Source organism: Mauremys mutica, chromosome 12, assembly GCF_020497125.1.
Source record: "Mauremys mutica isolate MM-2020 ecotype Southern chromosome 12, ASM2049712v1, whole genome shotgun sequence".
NCBI classification, from domain to species: Eukaryota; Metazoa; Chordata; order Testudines; family Geoemydidae; genus Mauremys; species Mauremys mutica.
Genome location: NC_059083.1, coordinates 38,381,766 through 38,404,480, shown reverse-complemented (window position 1 = coordinate 38,404,480; position 22,715 = coordinate 38,381,766). Strand labels below are relative to the sequence as shown.

At 47.9% G+C, this 22,715-nt stretch overlaps 1 protein-coding gene across 1 annotated transcript in view; it reads left to right on the top strand.

Annotated features, from left to right (window-relative positions):
- LOC123346766 (olfactory receptor 14A16-like) overlaps positions 1 to 16,842 on the top strand; it is a 28,535-nt gene extending 11,693 nt beyond the window's left edge. The window contains exon 2 of the mRNA XM_044984227.1: positions 16,013 to 16,842. Coding sequence (XP_044840162.1) covers positions 16,013 to 16,842 — 830 coding nt within the window. The remainder of the gene's footprint in view (positions 1 to 16,012) is intronic.
- Positions 16,843 to 22,715: the final 5,873 nt, after the last annotated feature.

Below are 22,715 nucleotides of genomic sequence, written 5' to 3'. Positions count from 1 at the left end.
CAGGCTCTGTTCCAGAGTTCCAATGGGCCACAGGCAGGTCTGGACTGTCACTGGACTGGAGACCAGCAAAGGATCCCCATGGCAGTGGGGTGGGCAGGATCAACCTCAGCTGTTCTGCCTGGCACCACCCCACATACTTTCCCTGTGGAGGGGCCGGTAGCCAGAGCCCACCAGCCCTGCAGCTTAGCTGGCAGCAGGAGGGTTAGAGAGAAGAAGAAAACAGGAAACGTAGCTGGATGTTCGGTGGGGAGGGACAGGGGCTACACACAAACCACATTTCCTCTGTGGCTGGGGACCTTTGCATCAGTTATCTTGAAACGGCACCTAGAAACTCTGCCTTGTGAGAGGGGGTGTGGTCTGGGTAACAACAGGATGAGCCCTATTTCCACATCCCCACCAGATGGAAAGCAGCTCAGTTTGGGGGACTGGTTAAATCCCCAGCTTCTGCGTGGAGTGTGACAAAGAGGAAACCAGTCAGTGCCGAAGTGTGAGTCCTGCTAGTATTACCCACGCCCACTCAGTGTGGGCTATGCCCCCTGTGGAGCCTGACAGGATACTAATTCCCAGAATTCTGTCAGAGCAGTTGGTCCTCCATCCACCAGGGGCTAATATGTTGTTCAATAAAGTCTATCAGGGTCCTCTGGTAAAGAAAGAAAAATTGGAGAAAGAACAAAAATAAAGTTTGATTCTGACCATTGCCCCCAGATGACACATACTAATATTTTACCTTCCCTGCTCCCCGCTCAGATCCCCTTCCCCAGCCAACACTGAACGTCGATCCCCCATTGGGAGTGGTGAGAGAAGGAGGTGCTGTGCTTCTATCCTGTGTGGTCCCTGGGAGTGTTGTCCATTGGAGGTGTCATTTCTACAAGAATGGCGTTGAGATCATCCCCAAGGCCACAGGGTCAGAGCACAGTTGTGTGGTGAATAGCACTGTGGACACTGGTAGTCACCTTTCCAACTGGTCTATGCTCCATATCCCACAAATAACTCCACAGTATGCTGGGGAATATGCCTGCCAGTATGAGGAGGATGTGATCAGGCGGTGGATTCTGTCCCTCAGGAGTGAGGTTGTCAATGTCGAGGTGACAGGTGAGATTCTCTATCACTTTGAATGCTCCTCAAACATACCCAAGACTAACATACTCCCCAAACTTTCCCCTCCCACGGGACAGAAGGGTCCTCATAGCAACCTGTGAGATATAGAGACCTGTACAGAGACATCCATGCACAGAGAGTCAAAGAAGGACTCTAGATAGAATGATGGCAAGAGAAATATTGCTTAAAGATATTCTGCTGAGAGGAGATTTTTGTCTCTCCAGCTGTCCCAAACAAATCCTGTGGTACTTAATACTTCACCAGATGTTCTCCTCTCTACACAGTTCAAATGAGTTTTTGGCTTCGAGAACTTGTGGTGGCTGTGTCTTTCTTCACCATCATCGGCATCATCTTCTTGATCTCCAACTGCTGCTGGCACAGTGAAGGGAACAGGCTTGCCAGTTGGCCTGCTCATTTTGCACCTCCTATTCTCATGTCATGGGAAATTCCCCAAACAAAATATCCCATTTGCAATGAAATTTCTCCTCTTGATTCTCAGCCCAAAGTGGAAGGTCTGAGAATGTGTTCCCTGTACAGATCTCCATCTTATCTCTCATCCCAGTGGACCGTAAAGGATTCACATGTCAGATGCTGTGTACACTGTGTTCAGTATCAACACACTGAACCTCTGAGGTGGGATGTGGTAGACATCTAACAGCTGCTTAGCAACATTAAAGAACAGACAGGAACTTAAAGAGAATCTCACACTCGGGAGAAAGGTAAAAGGTTTCACCAAGCTGGGACCTGGGATGCTCAGTTATTGGTGAAAGTGCCAGGATATCTATAATGGCTACAGTCCCTCAAGGCTTCAGTATTAATCCTCATTAAAATGACATCACCTCCAATAAACCTTGGCCATCACCAGCATCCTCTTATTATCCCCATGTTGTTGCCACAGAGTGTGACTTATGTTGGAGTTTATCTGCCACCGGGTGTTTCCCTGGCTGGGAGAAGTGGGGTGCTGGACAGTGAGATGGAAGCTGGTTTGTGCCAACATGTTGGGAATTCACTTCCCCACATCCCTTCCTGGTCACTTAGGGGTGTTTCTCTGTCTGGGAACAACACAGCTGCCTCTGTTCCAGACCACCTGCCTCCTCCCAGATGCTCTCTGGACACCCTGCATCTCACAAAAGAGGCTGTTGCTCTCAGACACTCAGCTCCTGGGCATGAGGAAATGAGCAGATACAGGTTCTTCAGTCAAAGTGTGGAGCAGACCACTGATGACATCCCCAATCCCCATGAAGATGCCCAGGTGAAACAAAACAGAAGGCAATGCAAAGTCAGAACCATGAACTTGGGAATGGTGGAGAATCAAATTAGGACAAGTTATCCCAGCTGGGAGGAGTAACCCTGTTTCCATAAAATTATGAGTAAGTCCCATTTCTCTTGCTCTTTGGGTGGCCATCCCTGGATATTTCTGCTTATCCAGCAGATGAGACACCCACCCTTTTCTCATCTGAGCAAGGAGGTAACAGCCTGGTTAGTGTCACTCCCTCTGACTCAGGCAATGGATGCATGGGGCTGGGTGGGTATAGGGTTCCAGCACTAAAGAGAAGAATTTCTATTGGATTTGTGGCAGATTGTGTGAAACAACCAGTATTTTTATTCTTACAGAACCTAGAACCTGGGACTAAAATTCATGGACAGTTTCCCATTGCTACTAAATGATTACACTTTTGCCTTTCTCTAAAGTCTCTTTCCATGTGAAGATCTCAAAGCACTTCTTGTACATTGATTAATGAACCACCCACCTCCCACCCTTCTGCCATGGAAAGTTCTCTGAGACCTTCTCATATCTGCAATGGGACCTTTAATCTGGTTGTAGCATCAAGATTATTGTTTTCCCAATTCAGAATGTCTCCTATTCTCTCTGAGATGTGCATTTCACATTAAGATTTCAGAGCCTTTGTTTCCTTAACATCTTTTAAATTCAAATCAAGGTTCATAATTGGTTTCTCATCTATATCTAGATCTATCTAGATAGGGTCTCCCTAGCTATATACCCTTTCTCACAGGAAAAGAACACCATTACTTAACATACGTCTACGCTATGAGCAAGGGGTATGATTCCTCTGCTTTGAATACATACTCATTGAACTAGTGCAAATATATATAGCAGTCTGGTTGCAGTAGCATGGGTAGAGGCAATGGAGGCATGGCTTAGCAGTTCCAAGTATGTACCTCCCCCATTTTCAGGACCCCACCACAACCCCTGCAAGACAAGCCCCTAACATTGCACTGGGGCATTGGGGTCAGCCTTGACTTAGAGGGGACAGTGCCCCCTAATGAGTCCCCCTCTCTCTGCAGCACAGCTATCCTAGTATCTCATAGGGACATTGGGGTCAGCACTGACTGTGTGGGGATAGTCCTCCCGGCTGAGCCCCAGCCGCGGTCCCTCCAACACATTGTCCCCAAGACATATGCTGGGGCACTGTGGTAAGCACTGTCTCCAAGGGGACAGTGTAATCCACATTGCTCTCTCCAGCCCTTGGGTTGTTCTCTGAGGATCCTATATTCAAGAACTAACCCAGATCATTCTTGATTAGAGAGATATCTCATAGGATCACTATGAAGAAAGAGCTGTTTAGTGAGAGTTCACTGTAATTATTTTATTTTGTTTTGTTTTCCAGGTTCTCCAGGATACCCCCCTTGGAAGCCTAGGACTGGAATTCAAATGGAATAAATGTCTCCCGAATAGCTATGCTGATCTTCCCAGTCATGCTGTGACCTTGGTGGGAAGTCATTCCGCCTCTTTGTTTCTGAGCTTGTCCCTGTATAAAATGGAGATGATAATATTTATGGCTCTCCAGGGAATAATAATGTAACCCTTCTGCCCCTCTGAGTTGGCAGCAACAAGGGCCGGGTTCAGTATCCATGGGTTCCGTTTCAATAGCACACTGCAAAACTGGCTCGAGGCCCCATCCAGTGACCTGGGACAATTACATACCACCACCCCAGGGCGCCTCTAGGAGGCAATACTTCCCCTCTTGCAAGCACGGAGTCTGAGTGTAGCAAAATCCTTTTAATAGAGGGAAACAATGTGGCATTATGTTGAGGAAACACCACAAACAGAATTCATAACACAAACCATGAACAAAAGACCTACCTCCAAGTAAGTTTGGCAATGTCCTTTTCCCCTCAGGGTCTTAAGTCCAAATCACCCCAAAGTCCAACAACCCAAAAGTCTCTGTCCCTGGTTAGTGCCTCCCCAGAGTTCAAAAGTTCATCTGCAGAGTTTTACCCACCCCAGCTTGGGCGGAATTTTGGGGGGGCACATGGGGTGTTAAGGGGCTCCTTACATGGGCCAAGGCCAACTGCCCCGCATCTCTGTGGAGGTCTGCTGCAGCCTTCACCACAAACAGCTCTGCTCCACAAGCCGCTCTGCTCCACTCCTCTCCTCTCCTCCAGCAGTCCCCACAAACTGCTTCACTCTGCTCCACTCGCTGTTCCATGGGCCGCTCCAAATGTCCTACTGTGCTTCTCGCTCCACCCATCCTGCAAACTTTTCTGCCAGCAGCTTAGCAATATATCTTCAGGCTCCCCCACTAGTTAACAAGCACTCAGTGATCTCAGCTCATTAGTTTTAGCTCTTCTAGCAATTTCAGCTTGTAGTAGGGGAGTCCCAGTGCTGGTGCACCATTGGCCCAAAGTGAATTCAGCTCAGCAGTTTCTAGCTAGACTCCTAATAGAATCAAAATTAGCTCTGCTATTCAACAGTGTAGAGGAAGAAGAGGGTGCAATTGGTGTGTCACACTCTCAAAAGGGCCCATACCATTGGGTACACACACCTATACCCAACCTCTCTCAATTCACAGGGTTTTGGAACCCATATCCCTTGTCTAGTGAGTGCTACTTAGTTGATGGTGAGACCCTCTGTCATAAAACAGTTTCATAGTCCTTCATTCACATAATCAGGGTAACAACACTTTATTCCTCCTACCCCAATAACCGAGAAATTGGGGATCGCACAGCTGTCAAAGTGACCATTTGGGGCTGCTGTGGGCTCATGCTAGGTGGAGTGGGTGTGCCTATGCAAACAAGATCAGCCCCCTAAGTTCTTTTCCAACATTGCCATAATTCACCACTAGATGTCAGGGTAGAGCTCATCCTGACTTTGCCTACAATAATATTTATAGTGATCCCATGAGACAGATCACTAAACAGGGTCAGGCTGGGTAAGTACTTGGGAAGGAGACCATCAAAGTACAGCTAAAGGGTTGTGAAGTTTAAATAGTGTCTGTAAAGTTCTTTCCGGTCCTGGGATAAAAGTTGCTTTAGCAAGCAAAAAGGATTATCATTCTTATGGAATCTTAACTTTTTTTTATTCTGAAAATTAAGGTTTCTCATGCACAAGCTGCTCCCTTGAGATTTATAGTAGACTCACAAAAAGCTCTAGGATGTCCTGATAATTTTATTCTAGAAAGGGTTTAGGGGCCAAACCACACACTGTATTCCAGTGGAAAATGGGCATCCAAATTCCTTAGACAGCTTTGAAAATCTCACCCCAGGTTTCTATCTTGCTCACAGACCCTCTCAGTTCTGTCTGTCTCACTTGCAGGATGGTCGGAAAGGAAACATCCATTTATTCCAAAGGGGCAGATATGGGACTAGTCCCCCATGTGAGAATTCATCTCCTAGTCCCTGCAGTGTTTGCTTTCATTCCGCATTCTCTCTTGGCACAGAGAGACAGAATAAAATTCAACTTCCTTAGCTGGCAGAAGTTTTAAGTATCAATTTTCAGAACTTCAAAGAAAAAAGTAAATTTTAGATTACAATAAGCCCTAAATCAGGGACTTTCAAAAATGGGCTGAAAGGAATATGGGCTTTCTTAGGTGGGGAGTTATTCTGGAACAGCTATTCCTGATTAACTCCCTGTGTGGATGCTCTTATTCCAGAAGAAGAGTGTTTTATTTTGAATTAGCTTAATCCATTTAGATCCAAAGTTTTCTGACTCCCACTGGAAGTCAAGTGTGGTGTCTAAGACCTGTAAGTCTCTGAAACTCCCAGACTAAACCTTCACCTTCCATCTTCTGCCTGACAAGAGCATCTAACTTCCCACAGGTGTATCCTGTCATAGTGACCTCTTCCTGGCTAAACTTGGCCCTTTAAAATTGCCTGTGCACGACTGGTTGCATGACGGGGAGCTCTGATGTGCTGGTGACAATCTCTGTATCAACCATACCTCTTCCGAGCGTAGTTACATGACTCCCAAAAACAGAGCAAAGATCGTACTTTGCTGCCCAGCACCTTGCTCAGAATTTTGGAAACGTGGACCTTCAGAACCCACTGTCATTGAGTCCAATGAGCTTGGGAGTAGGACCCAAAAGGTGCTAATGGAGCTAATGGAGTAGTTCGCTTACTGCTAGTGACAGAAGGCTTGTGTCATCTGTGTGGACCAGTCACTACAGAAGGTCATGATTCACTTAGCCAGGGTGTTACAGGGAGATAGTTCCTCAGCTGGTGGAAACTGGCAGAGCTCAACTGGAGTCAATGGAGTTACAGCAACTTAAAACCTCTGGGGATCTAGCGTATTGACTTGGATGTATCTCTAGCAATTTACACCAGCTGGGGATCTGGCCCATTGACTTCAGTGGAGCTACACTGATTTACACCAGCTAGGGACCTGCTTGCATTGACTTCAGTATAGCTCCATCAATTTACACTAGCTGGGAACCAGGCCCCCTTGACTCTAGTGGAGCTATACTGCTATATCTCAGTTGGGGATCTGGCCCGTCGGCTCCAGCTATGCCAATTTATATCAGCTGAGGATCTGGCCCTGAGTAATTTTGCTTAGCTGATAAGCAAATGTCTGTTTGTTTTCTGTACAGATGAATTACATGAAGGAACGAATGAAGCAAACAAGACTGAGGTTTGGACTTCATTTTCTAGGGGTTTTCTGACCTCTGGGAGCTGCGGGTTTTATCCTTTGTAGTGTTTTTAGTGACATATGTACTCACATTGATGGGAAACACTACAATGGTGGCTGATCAGGAAATGGGCACCCCAGTGTACTTTTTTCTTATGGAGCTTTTCCTTCCTAGAAGTCTGCTAGACTTCTGTCACCCTGCCCAATATGTTGGTGGATCTCCTCTTGGAGGAGAAAACCATCTCCTCCCCCAGCTGTGCTGCGCAGATATATTTCTTCCTCTTTTTTCCAGACAAGGTGTGTTTCCTGCTGGCTGTGATGACCTATGACCATCACACAATAGGCTTTTATAGATCCAGACTAACACGGCTACCCCTCTGATACTATCACCAACACATAGCCATATGTGTCCCTCTGCACTATTTGGTCCTCATGAGCAGGAGGTCTGTGTTGTGTTCTTGGCTGGCTCATGGATCAGTGGGAACATGGTTTCTCTGGGCCAGACAGCTTTTATATTCAGTCTGCCATTCTGAGCGTCTAATAAAATTAGTCCTTTCTTCTGTGAGAGGCCAGCCATGTTTGAGCTGGTGGGCTCAGATGCCTCCTTTAATGAGGTTCAGATTATCATAGTTGGCACCTTAGTGCTAATGATGCACTTTGTTTTGATACTCATATCTGCATCTTCTCCACCATCCTGATGATGCCTTTAAAACTAAGGGCTGAATGAAAGCCAACAGGTGCACAGAAACCTGGTATTAAATGAGGATATTGATGTAATAGGAGAGAAACTGGGTGGAATGATGACAATCAATAGGACACTGTAATACCAGGGTACAAAATGTATATGAATGACGGAATAGGTTGTGCTGGTGAGGGGGAGTGGCACTATATGTGAAAGAATGCATAGACTCAAATTGGAGACTGAAAAGTGTTTGGTTTTCAATAACCTTCTGTAGTAATAATGTCACTTTATGGTAAATATTTTCTAGTTTTGGGAAAAGATTTCTGATATTGAAAACTTTTCCCCACAAACCTGAAAAAATATACAAACATGTTATCTATTTCCAGGTTTTCATAAATGTAAAAACAAAAACACAAACAACTCACCCCCTGCAAAAGAAAAAAAAATAGAAAGTTGAGTCCAAAATAAATTTTTTCCACACTAAAATCATTTTCAATGACAAGCAATTTTTCTTCAAAAAGCTGTTTTGACAGGAAGCTATTTTGAGCATCTCCACTCATTATGAATTATTCTCCAAGTAGTAACGATTAACCCCATTGGACAGATCACAAACTGAGGAATGGAGAGGTGAAGTGACTGAAAAAAGCCAGAGGAATAGTTGGGATCAGCTCTCAGGACAGCTTGAATTTTAGCTTTGTAATAATGACTAATTAATTAATTATTTGATGGTTGAACCTGATATAAGAGGCCCATTATATTAGGTAAGACACACTTTCCACCCCAAGGAGCTTACAGTAGAAAAGACAGGCAAAGGGTGGGAGGGAAAAGGGAATGACTTTCCCCTATGTAACACAGCAGGTCAGAAGCAGGGCTAGGCATTGATACCAGACGTCTGGAGTACAGTCCTGTATACCCCTAGTGTTTGCCTCACTACCTTCCTCTAGACCCTGCTGCCTCATTGTAATTGTGATTATTTTAGTTTCTGGAAACTCTTCAGGGAAGTAGAGGGCAAGAGAAATGAACTGTTGCCACTAGGCTGTTGAGGGCACCAGGGAGTGAGTCCCACAAGCCCTTAGAAAACTGACATGGATAAATCACCTTCCCGCATCACCTGCGTTTTTGACACACAGCTCATCTGCAGACAGCACAGATCTCAGTGTATTTCCAGCAGCTCAGCCTCAGTGTGAGGGGGGAACAACCTCTCATAGTACAGTGATAGGGGCATTAGATAGAGAGATTGTTTGATACAGGAGTGTGTAGGGGCTAGAGAGAGAGGAGTAGCCAATTGCAGTCTGTAGCTGGAGGAGAAAAGACATCTCGATCTCGGAGGATTCCACACAGACAGGTGCCACACGTTTGCTGTTGCAATGAAATATATTTGGGAGTTACAAAGTGTCACTTTCAGGACGAAATAGTAAGTGACAGATATTTTTTCAGAGTTTCACTCTTAGCTCAATTTGGGCATGGGAAACTGAGCCAGACCAAAGCAGTTACCTTAGGAAAGAGAGGGCAGAATATCCGTGCCACAGTTTCCCCCTGTGGAGAATGGGGGGATTAATCAAATTGATGCACATATTTTTTTTTAGAATGGATTGAGGAGTTTACATTAAAATTGTCCAAAAATTGTGACAAACACTATCAACTTTTTGTTACTTTTCTCTCTGTACATTAGTTTGTTGTTATTGCTGTCTATCTATTTGTACTTCTCACTCTGTATTAGTTTATTTTTCTCTATTTACCTCTTAGGCCTGGTCTACACTAGGACTTTAAATCGAATTTAGCAGCGTTAATTCGAACTAACCGCTCAACCGTCCACACCAGGAAGCCATTTAATTCGAACTAGAGGGCTCTTTAGTTCGAATTTGGTACTCCACCCCGGCAGGTGGAGTAACGCTAAATTCGACATGGCTAGTTCGAATTAGGCTAGGTGTGGATGGAAATCGAACTTAGTAGCTCCAGGAGCTATACCACAGTGCACCACTCTGTTGACGCTCTGGACAGCAGTCCGAGCTTTGATTCTCTGACCAGCCACACAGGAAATGACCCGGGAAAATTTGAATTCCTTTTCCTTTCTGGACAGTTAGAATCTCATTTTGTGGTTGGACATCGGGGCGAGCTCAGCAGCACCGGCAGCAATGCAGAGCTCTCCAGCAGAGGAGTTCATGTAATCTCTGAATAGAAAGAGGGACCCGGCATAGACTGACTGGGAACTCTTCGATCTGATCGGTGTGTGGGGCGAGTAGTCTGTGCTTTCGGGGCTGCGCTCCAACAAACGGAATGCAAAGACCTACGAGAAGGTCTCCAAAGCCATGATACAGACAGAGGATACAGCCGTCATGCAACGCAGTGCCGCGTGAAAATCAAGGACCCCAGACAAGCCTACCAAAAAATCAAAGCGGCCAACGGATGCTACGGAGCCTGCCACCACTGCCCCACCAGTGACCATGGACTCTGATGATGGGACAGTGTCGACGGACAGTTCCTCGACGATGTTCACGGACGGGGAAGATGAGGAAGGGTTTGTGGAGGACGAGGCAGGCGACAGCGCTTACAATACTGCTTTCCCTGACAGCCAGGATCTCTTCATCACCGTCACGGAGATCCCCTACCAGTCCTCCCCGGCCAGGAACCCGGATCCTGAATCAGGGGTAGGAGCAGTCGGTAAGTGCTTTAACCATGTTAACTTTTATTATTAATGGAACAGGAATCTGAAGTGTGTGAAAAGGAGGTCTCTATATATATGGTGATAGAACAGAAATCCTCCTGGGAGAACTCCACGAAGTTCTCCTGCCGTTAATCGATAAGCATCAGCAGGAGGTTCCTGGGGAGAGCTGCCTTATTGGGTGCTCCGTGATAGCACACTTTTCCGCGCGAGGCTTTCATGTGGTATTCAGGGAGCACTGCCTCCCAGAGCACGGCTGCATAGGTCCGTGGTTCGTGCTAGATTTCACGCAGCATGCGCTCTCTATCTCCTTCAGTGCCCGTCCTCACGGTTATCTCGCTCGGAGACTCCTGCATCTAAGTAGGGGAAGAACTGTTACGTTACGCCTGGTCCAAAGTATTTTTAATAAATAAACGGACAGACGGCATAGCACAGACTCAGCACGCAGCTGCGTGACGAGCGTAACGGAAAGCCAAAGAATCAAATGGACGCTCATGGAGGGAGGGGGGAACTAGGACGCAAGGTATCCCACAGTTCCTGCTGTCTCCGAAAGGCATTTGCATTCTTGGCTGATCTCCAAATGCTTCTAGGGTCAAACACAGTGTCCGCGGTGGGTCGGGGCATAGCTCGGTAATTTACGCACCCCCCCCAACCCCCAGAAGTTAAAGGGAAAACAATCCTCTGTTGACTCTTTTACATGTCACCGTATCTGTACTGAATGCTGCAGATAGACGCGCTGCTGCAGCACTCAACAACAACATCCTTCCTCCCACCCCGCCATGGGTGGCTGATGGTACAATAGGACTGCTACCCGTCCTCATCATCAGCCTATTGGCACATGGGGCAGTGCAAAAGGACTGGTAACCATAACAACCGTACCAACTTGCTTGGGACCGGTCGATCAAGGCCGCCTGGTCCTAATTTTTCATGGTAGATGGTGCAGTATGGCTGGTAATCGTCCTCATCATTGCAACAGGGGGCTGAGCTCCATCAGCCCCGACCCTTCATTGTAAAGAAAAGATTCAATTGCCCCTGGACTAGCAGAGGGATGATTGGCTCCCTCCTCCACACCCCTTAATGTCATCTCTGGACTATCATTGCAGCTGGAGGCTTCCTTCCACTCATTTCTCACAAACGACTACCTGTGTCTTATTCATGCATTCTATATTACTTCATCACACAAGTGGGGGGACAATGGTATTGGAACCCAGGAAGGCTGGGGGAAGAACGGGATGAACAGCTGGGGTTGTTTCAGGAGCACACCCTGTGAATAGCATTCAGCTAAAAATTTATGCATGATTGGACAGAGAGCAGCTGTGCTCTCTGGTTCTATGATACAGTGGTTCTCTAGTACAGTTGCCCATATTCTAGGCAGGACTGATTCTATTTTTAGATACCCAAAAAGGAGGGATTGACTTGGGGAGTAATTCCCAAATTTTGCTTTTGCGCCCCTGGCTGATCGGCCAGGGGCACTTATGACAGCACCAAATGGCGCAGTGCGAAAGGACAGGTAACCATGACCATCCTATTACCGTCTTCTTACCAGTTCATGGTATGGTAGACGGTGCAGTATGCCTGGTAACCATCGCTGCTGTCATGCAAAAGCAAAAGCATGGTGCTGTGTAGCGCTGCTGGTCCGCCTCTGTCAGCTGCATCTAGTACACATACGGTGACATACACAAAAGGCAAAATAGGGTCCATTGTTGCCACGCTATGGCGTGTGCCAGGGCATTTCATGGAAAACGTGCTCAAAATGATTGTCTGCTGTTGCTTTCCCGGAGGAAGGAATGACTGGCGACATTTACCCAGAATCCACCGCGCAAATTATTTGTGCAACAGCAGGCACAGGGGTCTCAACCAAAAATTCACAGAGACAGCCTAGACTCAGTTAAGTGTTCGCAAAAAAGTATCTTTGCAAGGAATTCACTAACTGTTTCCCATCTCACAGCTTCCACTGTCTCCAGACCTTCCACAGCATCCCCCTCGCAGAGGCTGGCGAAGATTAGGCGGCGAAAGAAAAAGACAAGGGACACGATTTTCGATGAATGTGTGGGCTGCTACCTAGCCGAGGCGGACCAGCAGAGGCAGTGGAGGGAGAAAGTCTCTCTGTACCAGCGCTCACACAGCGAATGGGAGGAGAGGTGGCATGAGGAACACAAGCAGGCGACTCAAGCAATGCTTGTACTAGTGAGGGAGCAAACGGATACGCTCCGGCGACTTGTGTATGTTCTGCAGGACCACTGCAGGACAGAGCCCCCGGCAGTATCTCTGCAACCGCCCTCCCCCGCCACAAAGTCACATACCCCCCTCACCCTAAATAACCAGGAGGATGCCCGCCCTGGGCCGTGAATACTGTCACTGCACCCCAGCAGAGTGCTCAAGTAACCAAAAGCTCTCATACCCTACGTTTGCATAAGTCCTTCCCTTCCGGACTCAAACAAGTCCCAATCCCAGTCCCATCCCATAACTGTGTACTTAAGTAATAAAAATACTTTGCTGTTAAGTACTGTTTCCGTCATGTTTTTTCACTGAAGACTTTGTTTGAATGGGGTGCGTGGGGAAGTGCGTTGCTAATTGCATAGGACAGGCACCTTTCCCAGGGTACAGACACGGGGGCCGGATCAGCAGCGGGTCACACACACAGTGCAGTCAGTAGGCACCGTGGTCGGTATGGGAGGTGGTTTCCAGGTTCTGTGTGGGCGGTGGGGATGTGACTTTTTAGCGGGGGAGGGCGGTTACAGATCTTATACAGCGGTCCTTGTTGTGGACCGCTGAGTCACGCAGCAGAGGAATCTGTATCCGTCCTCCTCCGCCACAAGGCCACATAGCCCCCCGCACACAGAATCCCAAAAAGGAGGGATGGCAGGCTCCATTGAAACAAGCAGTCCGGCACTGCGGACCGCTGTAGGAGCAGGAGCCTGTCATTCCTTGAGTTTAGAGGCGGTCTTTACATCAGCGCACACCCTACCCACCACAGTCTGCGTTCCAGTTTCAACCCTTTAACGAAAAGTTATGAATAAAGAAACCTCTCCTCAGTAACAGTGTGACATGTATTTTATTTTTACACGTGTCTTGGAAGTGGGGGAAACGGGGAGAACGGGGTATTTAACCGAAGAGGAGAGTCAACAGTCAGTGGGTAAAGAAACAGGGGCAGGTTCAGCTTCTCTGTAAAGAAACTGAACAGTCACAGGTCACGCTGCTCGCTCGTATTTGAAGAGTTCCTTGTCGCTGTCCCAGGCGCCTGTATAGGGCTTCATGAGCAAGTGCATTAGCGGGCAGGCTGGGTCACCGAGGATCACTATAGGCAAATGCACATCCACAACAGTTATTTCGTGGTACGGGAAGAAACTACCTTCCAGCAGGCGTCTGAGCAGCCCACAGTTCCTGAGAACACACGCATCAGGAACCTTGCCCGGCCATCCGACGTTCATGTTGGTAAAACGTCCCCTATGGTCCCCCAGTGCTTGCAGAACCATTGAAAAGTAGCCCAATTTCTCAGCAGCTGAATGTGGAAGAGGTGGACGATAAAGTGCGAGGAGGAGAAAACGGCGAGGATCGCAGTGGGCTCCATGCTTGCAGTGCTGTGGCGTCCACGCTGTCACTGACCAGAAAAGTGCACGAACAGATTGCCTGCAGGCGCTTTCAGGGAGGGAGGGAGTGAGGGCGTGATTGACGGTTCAATGACGACAGTTACCCAAAACCACCCTCGACACATTTTTTCCCCCAGCAGGCATTGGGGGCTCTACCCAGCATTCCAATGGGCAGTGGGGACTGCGGGAACTGTGGGCTAGCTTCCCACAGTGCACCGCTTCCAAAGTCGACGCTGGCCCCGTGAATGTGGACTCAGAAATTCGAATTAGTGTATTTAGTATGGATACAGAAATTCGACTTCATAAGGTCGAATCCACAAATTCGAACTAAGTTGATACGAAATAGTCTTGTAGTGTAGACAAGGCCTTAGTTTGTCTTAGTTCTGTGTCTCTCTCTTACTCTCAGTATCTATGTTTTTCTTACATGTGTCTTGCTGTTAGTTTGTTACATCTCCCCCCCCCCGACTCCCCAGTTTGTATCTAGTTCTCCCACTCTTTCTCTATCTCTGTGTTTATGGTTACTTCTGTCTCTTAGCTTGTTGCAAGGGCAATTGAGTCTAGTGGGTTAGAGTGGTGTGGACTAGGAGCCAGGCCTCCTGGGTTCTATCCCCAGCTCTGGGAAAGGAGTGGCGTCTAGTGGGTAAGAGCAGGGACTGAGAGCCAGGCCTCCTGAGTTTTATGTGCAGCTCTGAGAGGAAATTCAGTCCAGGGTGGAGAGGAGAGGAGCCAGAACTGGGGGTTCTATTTCTGTCTCTAATAAGCAGTATGGGACAGGCACCCCTCATAACTTGAAGCTGAGTGGTTAGGGCACTCGGCTGGCCTGTGACAGATTCAGGTTCAATTCCTCCCTCTGACTGATGATGAGAAAGGGTTTGAATTCCCACTTTACAGGAGAGTGCCTGAGCTGTTTGGCTATGAGTTGCTCTGAAATGAGACTGTCTCTGTCTCTCCTGTTGGGGCTGTTACACTTTGTATCAATAATTAAATAGTCATTGGAGCAGGGACTTGGATTTGTCTCTTCCAGACACCAGGTGAGTGCCCCAACTACCACGCAGGAGAATCACTCTAATGCACGTTCGCTGGCCCAATGACTCTCCATTGTCACTTGCAGCAGTCATTCCTGATGGCAGTGGAGAGTCCCTGGGACAGAGGCTGAGATGCAGTCTGATGTAATGGTTAGAGGAGGGGACAGGGAGTCAAGACACCTCACTTGTGTTCCCAACTCTGGGAGGGAGTTGAGTCCAATGAATAGAGCCAGCACTCCTAGCTTGTATTTAGTGGGTTAGAGCAGTGGGCAAACTGGGAGTCAGGACTCCTGGGTTCTCTTCCAAGCTCTGGAAGGGAGTTTAGTTGAGTGAATAGAGAAACAGGAGAGGAACTGGAATGTCTGTCTCTTGAAATGAGAATGAAACCCCAGCTAGAACAGGGGATGGCGTGTCAGGGGTACTGTCTGTATTCCTGACTAGATATCACTGTGTAATTGTGGCAGGGTTCAGTCACCTCCATGCAAGATGCTGCTTCCATTTAGAGCAGTATAAATGGGAGTAATTCCATGGCATGCAGTGAAATTACCCGACATTTGCAATACTGCCCCTGACACCAGAATCTGGCCAACCAGACCCTCAATTCCCCTCTGTAAACTGAGGATAGTAACATTTATAGACCGCTATCCAGAGTTCGCCCACCTCTGGGTGACAGAGGTATACAAATACCTCAAAAGCAATTGTTCCTATTTCTCCTCTCCATCACCCTGGTGTAAATCAGGAGTAACTCCACTGGAGTCCATTGAGCTGATTCTATTTTCTCTTACCCCAGTATAAATCAGGAGTAACTCCATTGGAGTCAGTGGGGCTTTTTTCCCCATCCTCATTCCCATATTACACCAAACTTCACAAGCTAAAGTTCTGACTCAAGAAAATTAAGGTGGATTTCAGAAAAGGAGAGTTACTTTACTGATCTAATCCTGGCCCTTGCTTTTGTCCCTCCCTCCGCAGACATCCTGAGACATGTCCTGAGAAAGAAATTGTCCAACCGAACCACTGTGAACGAGTTCCTTCTCCTGGGATTCTCTGAAGTTTGGGAGCTGCAGATTTTGCACTTTGTGGTGTTTCTAGTGATTTACCTGGCAGCCCTGATGGAGAATCTTCTTATCTTCATGGCCATAGCCTTCGACCACCACCTTCACACCCCCATGTACTTCTTCCTGATGAATCTGTCACTCCTAGACCTTGGCTCCATCTCTGTCATTGTCCCCAAATCCATGGCCAACTCCGTCATGGACACCAGGTCCATTTCCTATGCTGGATGTGTTGCCCAAGTCTTTTTCCTCGTCTTCTTGGTGGGAGCGGATTTTTCTCTTCTCACCATTATGGCCTACGACCGATATGTTGCCATCTGCCAACCACTGCACTATGAGAGAATGATGAATATCAGAGCTTGTGTCAAAATGGCAGCCGGTGCCTGGATCAGTGGGATTCTCTACTCTGTGCTACACACCGGGAACACATTTGCATTGATCTTCTGTGGAGGCAACATGGTGGATCAGTTCTTCTGTGAGATCCCCCAGCTACTCAAGCTTGCCTGCTCCGACACATATCTTAGTGAAGTTGGGGTTCTTGTCTTTAATGCGTGTTTACTCTTAGGCTGCTTTGTTTTTATCATTTTGTCATATGTTAAAATCTTCAAATCAGTGCTCAGAATCCCCTCTGAGCAGGGCCAGCATAAAGCCCTATCCATCTGCCTTCCTCACCTCACTGTGGTCTCCTTGTTTGTTTGCACTGGGGCCTTTGCATACCTGAAACCCACCTCCAGCTCCCCATCTGCTCTGGATCTTGTGGTGGCAATTCTCTATTCCGTATTGCCACCAATCATGAATCCAGTTATCTACAGCATGAGGAACAAGGAGATGAAAACTGCCCTGAGGAGACTGACAGGGTGTAGGTAATTCATCAAGAATTAATTTTCTGACTTTCTCTATTTAAAGTTTGCTTACCTAGTATCTGTTCATTAATGTCAGTTATTTCCATGACCACACAGCTTGCACACAACCAGATCTGATTTTGACCTCAGTTTCACCAATGCAAATCCAGATTTACTCCGCTGATATCACTGCCACTGGAGTGATTTACACCAGTAGAAAATCTGGGACAGTTGTGGAGTAAATGGGTGTAAATTGTGTGCAAGAGAGGAATCAGACTTTCATTCCGTGCCAAAACAATACCTGTTACACTGCTTGGTCACTTGCACCCGTTCCATGGCCAGTGAAAACAATGATGGGAGTTGTCTTGCTTGTGTGTATAAATCAGGAGTGGTTTCATTGGAACCAAAGGAGTCAGACTGGTGTAAGACTGGAGTAGGTGAGAAGACATTTCGGGTAGATCTTCAACACATCGGTGTAGTTCCATTGACTCTTGTGGCGCTAAAGCAATTTGCAGCATCTGACTTACTGCCTCCAAAGGAGCTGTATATCCATTGCCACTATCTGGGGAGTGGGTCCATTATCATATAAACCACCATTTATGGCCTAACCACAAGAGGGGGACAAGGAGCCAGCCTATGTCAGTCTGGCTCATGTGTACATTCAGGTGTGTGAGAGATGGAGAGACTGGCTAGAAATTACAGGAAGGTTTCTAACCACCAGTGGGGTGAGGTTCTGGAGCAGCCTCCCAATCGGAGTTGTCGGGGGCAAATCACAAAATTTGTTTTAAGAGAGAACTGAGCAGATGTCTGAGTGGGATTGTATGACATGGCTGCTTGTGATGGTGAGGGGCAGAGCTCAGCAACATTGGGGATTACTTGAGGGGCATGTCTTATGTTCCTAAAAGCTCATGCTTCAGGGATTCATCTGGCTACTGTCAGGGGTCAGGAAGGGATTCCTGCCCCTGACCGTGTATTCTAGGAGGGTTTTTTTTAAATCTCTGAAGCATTGGGCAGCCCTGGCTGCAAATGGGACATTGGGCAGGATGTGCCAGGGCTCTGACCTGACACCGAGCCATTCTCTCTTTCTCGGGTTCTTGACTGGCAGGTTCCTGCCGACATGCTCAGGGTCTAACTGATCACCATGTGGTCAAATTGGCAGGGTGTAAAGTGTTCACTTTCCTCGGCAGCGTGTGGTGCTGGTTATTTGCCAGGATTTTCTGGGTGTATCTAAATCATTTCCCTGCCATTAAGGGGGCCTCGGGCCCTGGTGCCCCTCGGTCTCTCCTATTCTCTGCCAATGACACAGAACCATCTAGTCTCCAGTAGAGCCCACGGAGCTGCATTAGTACAACTGTCTGTGATGCCCTGTCCTGCTGGCTGGGGGAGGTGACTTCAGCTCAGATGAAGCCCTTGACCTCTGCAGCTGCACAGTGTCGTTGTGTAAACCCCACCCATGGGCAGTACGTGTTATGAGGCCCCTCTGTGCTCCACCTACAGGATAGGTGGCTGTTCCCGTGACTGTCAGGCAGCCTGGCTCTTCAGTTCAAGCTGTAGAAGCTCGTACTTTGGACCCTAGATGTCTCTGGTTGAGTCCCCCGGGTGCCAGCCTAGATTAGATGGTGACTCTCGCATACGTGGAAATGGCATGAAAACTTCAGGGGACCTTCTTCCTGCACTAATCAGAGGCTGATGTTGCCTACCAAGCAACTGCACAACAGCAGCGGGAGTGAGACCTAAAAGGGGAGGGACTCCCTAGTGAGAGGAGAGGGAGGTTTATTCCTGGATCATCTAAGATCATGCCCATTCCTAGTCCCTCTGCACCCTGGAGACGGAAGATGCATGGCATGGGCAAGGGTGTGTGTGTTGCTCTCAGCTCATGTTGGTAGAGCTGGTCAAAGTAACTTGTCAATGGGAAATGGTTTCCTCAACCTCTTCATGACAGATGCTGCTATCTCTTTAGCTAAGTTAAACAATCTGCCAAAGGCTCAGAAAAATGTTTCCCAGCTCTTCCCTCAACTAGGTTGGCCACTGACGCATTCCCAGAATACTAGATCTGATGGATTGGATCACAGAAACCCCCTTGGGAACTGCCACCTATTTTGCCTGGACTACTTCTGAGCTTGTCTTCCCTGCCAGCTTGGGACTTCAGTGCCCTGCCTGGTTTGAGCCAAACACGCTTGACTGCTACAATCACAGACCGATGTCTGAACCACATCTGCCAAAAGCTGCAGGCTTAACTGAAATCAGCTTAAGAAGTGTTCCTGTCTCCAACACCCACATACCCAACTCTGAATGGGGTCCAAACCCCAAATAAATCCATTTTACCCTGTATAAAGTTTATAAAGGATAAACTCATAAATTGTTCACCCTTTATAACGCTGATAGAGACATATGCACAGCTGTTTGCCCCTTCCCTCAGGTATTAATACATACTCTAGGTTAAGTAATAAGTCTAAAGTGATTTTATTAAAATAAAAAGTAGGATTTAAGTGGTTCCAAGAAATAACAGACAGAACAAAGTGAATTACCAAGCAAAATAAACAAAACATGCAAGTCTAAGCCTAATATAGTAAGAAAATGACTCCAGATGAACTCTCACCCTCAGAGATGTTCCAGTAAGCTTCTTTTACAGACTAGCCTCCTTCTAGTCTGGGTCCAGCAATTACTCACACCCCTGTGGTTACTCTCCATTGTTAGAGTTTCTTTCAGGTATCCTATGGGGGTGAAGAGGCTATCTCTTGAGCCAGCTGAAGACAGAATGGAGGGTTTCAAGGGGCTTAAATAGAATTTCTCTTGTGGGTGGAAACCACTTCTTCTCTCCTATGCAGGGTCCAGCAGCAAGATGAAGTTTTGGATTCACATGGGCAAGTCACATGTTCATGAATGACTCAGAACTTTACCGGACAATGCCACATTCCCAGGAAAGCTCAGATGTGGATTGACATCTCTCAGAGTTCATTGTTAGCTTAAGTGTTTCTTGATTGAGCACTTACTGAGAATAGCCTTTTCTCAAGAAGCTGACGAACTGCTTCACTGAGGCTACTTAAAATCAAACAAGTACATTGCCAATATTCATAACTTCAAAAACAAAAATGATACATGCATGTAAATAGAATGAATATATCCAGTAGATCATAACCTTTGCAGTGATATGTTACATGGAAAATCTAACATAAAACATATTCCAGTCATGTAATAGTCACACTCATAAGCATATTTCTATGAATCATTTTGGGTTTTATTATTTCTATAAAGCAACGTCACACCTGACATTCTGGTACTTATGAGAAAGCGGTGGCCCCACCCCTTGCTCATTGCCCTTCCTGCCCGTGTGACCTTGCATGCGTCCCTCATCCGTGATACTGGACAAAACCACGTCTGGTTTTCTCTCAGTACCAGACAGGGGACAAACCACACATGCCCACCACTCCCAAGAAGCTTCTGTGCAGCTTCCTAGAAATCTCCTCTACCAGGAATAAGTTCTAACAAACCGAATCTCCTGCATTCTGTCCCAGAGGCACTGGTGGTGGGTATATTGTCCAACAGTGAACACTGTGGCTCCCTTCTGGAGTAGGGCCTAATGGAGTTAAAGGAGTCCTTGGGAACTTGACTCCTTAGGCCTCTTAGGCCTTGTCTACACTACAAGACTATTTCTAATCAACTTAGTTCAAATTTGTGGATTCGACCTTATTAATTCGAATTTGTGTATCCATACTAAATACACTAATTCGAATTTCTGAGTCCACAGTAACGGGGCCAGCGTCGACTTTGGAAGCGGGGCACTGTGGGAACCTATCCCACAGTTCCCGCAGTCCCCGCTGCCCATTGGAATGCTGGGTAGAGCTTGCAATGCCTGCTGGGGGAAAAATGTGTCGAGGGTGGTTTTGGGTAACTGTCATCATTCAACTGTCACTCACAACCGCCCTCCCTCCCTGAAAGCGCCGGCGGGAAATCTGTTCGCGCCCTTCTCTGGTCTGTTACAGTGCGGACGCCACAGCACTGCGAGCATGGAGCCCGCTGCGATCATCGCTGCACTTATGGCCGTTGTCAACTCCTCGCACCTTATCGTCCACCTCTTCCACAGCCAGCTGCTGAGAAATCGGGCGAGGAGGCTCCGGCAGCGCGGTGAGGAGAGTGGCGCAGGCCTCTCACAAAGCAGGGTACGCCGTGCAGTGGAGATCATGGTGGCAATGGGTCAAGTTCATGGTGTGGAACGGCGAATCTGGGCCCGGGAAACCAGCACGGACTGGTGGGACCGCATAGTGCTGCAGGTCTGGGACGAATCACAGTGTCTGCGAAACTTCAGGATGCGTAAGGGCACTTTCCTTGAACTCTGTGACTTGCTGGCCCCTGCCCTGAAGCGCCAGGACACCCGTATGCGAGCAGCCCTGAGTGTGCAGAAGCGAGTGGCCATAGCCCTCTGGAAACTTGCCACGCCAGACAGCTACCGGTCAGTAGCGAACCACTTTGGCATGGGCAAATCTACCGTGGGGGTTGCTGTGATTCAAGTAGCCCACGCAATCGTTGAGCAACTTCTCTCAAAGGTAGTGACTCTTGGAAACGTCCAGGACATCATAGATGGCTTCGCCGCGATGGGATTCCCAAACTGCGGTGGGGCTATAGATGGAACTCACATCCCTATCCTGGCACCAGCCCACCAGGCCAGCGAGTACATTAACCGAAAGGGCTACTTTTCTATGGTGCTGCAAGCACTGGTGGACCATAGGGGACGTTTTACCCACATCAACGTTGGGTGGGCGGGCAAGGTTCATGACGCGCGTGTGTTCAGGAGCTCTGGTCTCTTTAGACTCCTCCAGGCAGGTACTTTCTTCCCGGACCACAAAATAACGGTTGGGGATGTGCAGATGCCTACAGTGATCCTCGGGGACCCAGCCTACCCGCTAATGCCCTGGCTCATGAAGCCCTATACAGGCGCCTTGGACAGAGAGAAGGAACTCTTCAATTACCGGCTGAGCAAGTGCAGAATGGTGGTGGAGTGTGCTTTCGGACGTCTCAAGGGGAGATGGCGGAGCTTACTGACTCGCTCGGACATCAGCGAAAAGAATATCCCCGTAGTTATTGCTGCTTGCTGTGTGCTACACAATCTCTGTGAGAGCAAGGGCGAGACCTTTTTGTCCGGATGGGAGGTTGAGGCAAATCGCCTGGCTGCAGTTTACGCTCAGCCAGACACCCGTGCCGAGAGAATATCCCAGCGGGAAGCGCTGTGTATCCGGGAGGCTTTGAAAGCAAGTTTCCTCGGAGAGCAGGGTAACCTATGACTCTCCACTTGCTTTCAAGAGAAACTGACCCTGGGCCTGTGTCTGTATGTGTCGATTTCGATCTGTGGTTACATACCCCGTTCTCCAAGTTTCCCCCACTTCCAAAGCACGTTTTAAAGCAAAGTAATTGTAACACTCATTATTAATAAATCTTTGTTTTACTTTGCATTTCTGTTCAGGTGTTGAAACATGGACGCATACTGTGCTGGGCACAGTGTGCACTGATGTACAGACCGCTTGTTCCATAGAGGAATGACATCCTCCTGCTCCTACATAGGTCTCTGGGGTGGGGGACGGTTGCAAGTGGTTGTGCATGAAGGGGAGGGTTTGCAGGAAGGGGTGGGTTTGCAGGAAGGGGCGAGTGGTGCCTTCTTTGCATAGGGGTTTTGATGACGGCTGCGGGTTTGTGCGTAGGAAGGGGTGATGGGTGTGGGAGAAGGGTGAGTATCTGTCCGTGGATGAGGGCTCTTGTTGGGGCTCAGGGCAGCAGATAGGCTCGTTGATCCGTTGGAAGTGCATGGAAAGGGCAGCCTGCCTTTACATTAATGGCGTGGCAGGCGCTAGGACCCTGGACAAGCATACACATTACGGAATGACCAGGGGCAGCATACACAACACA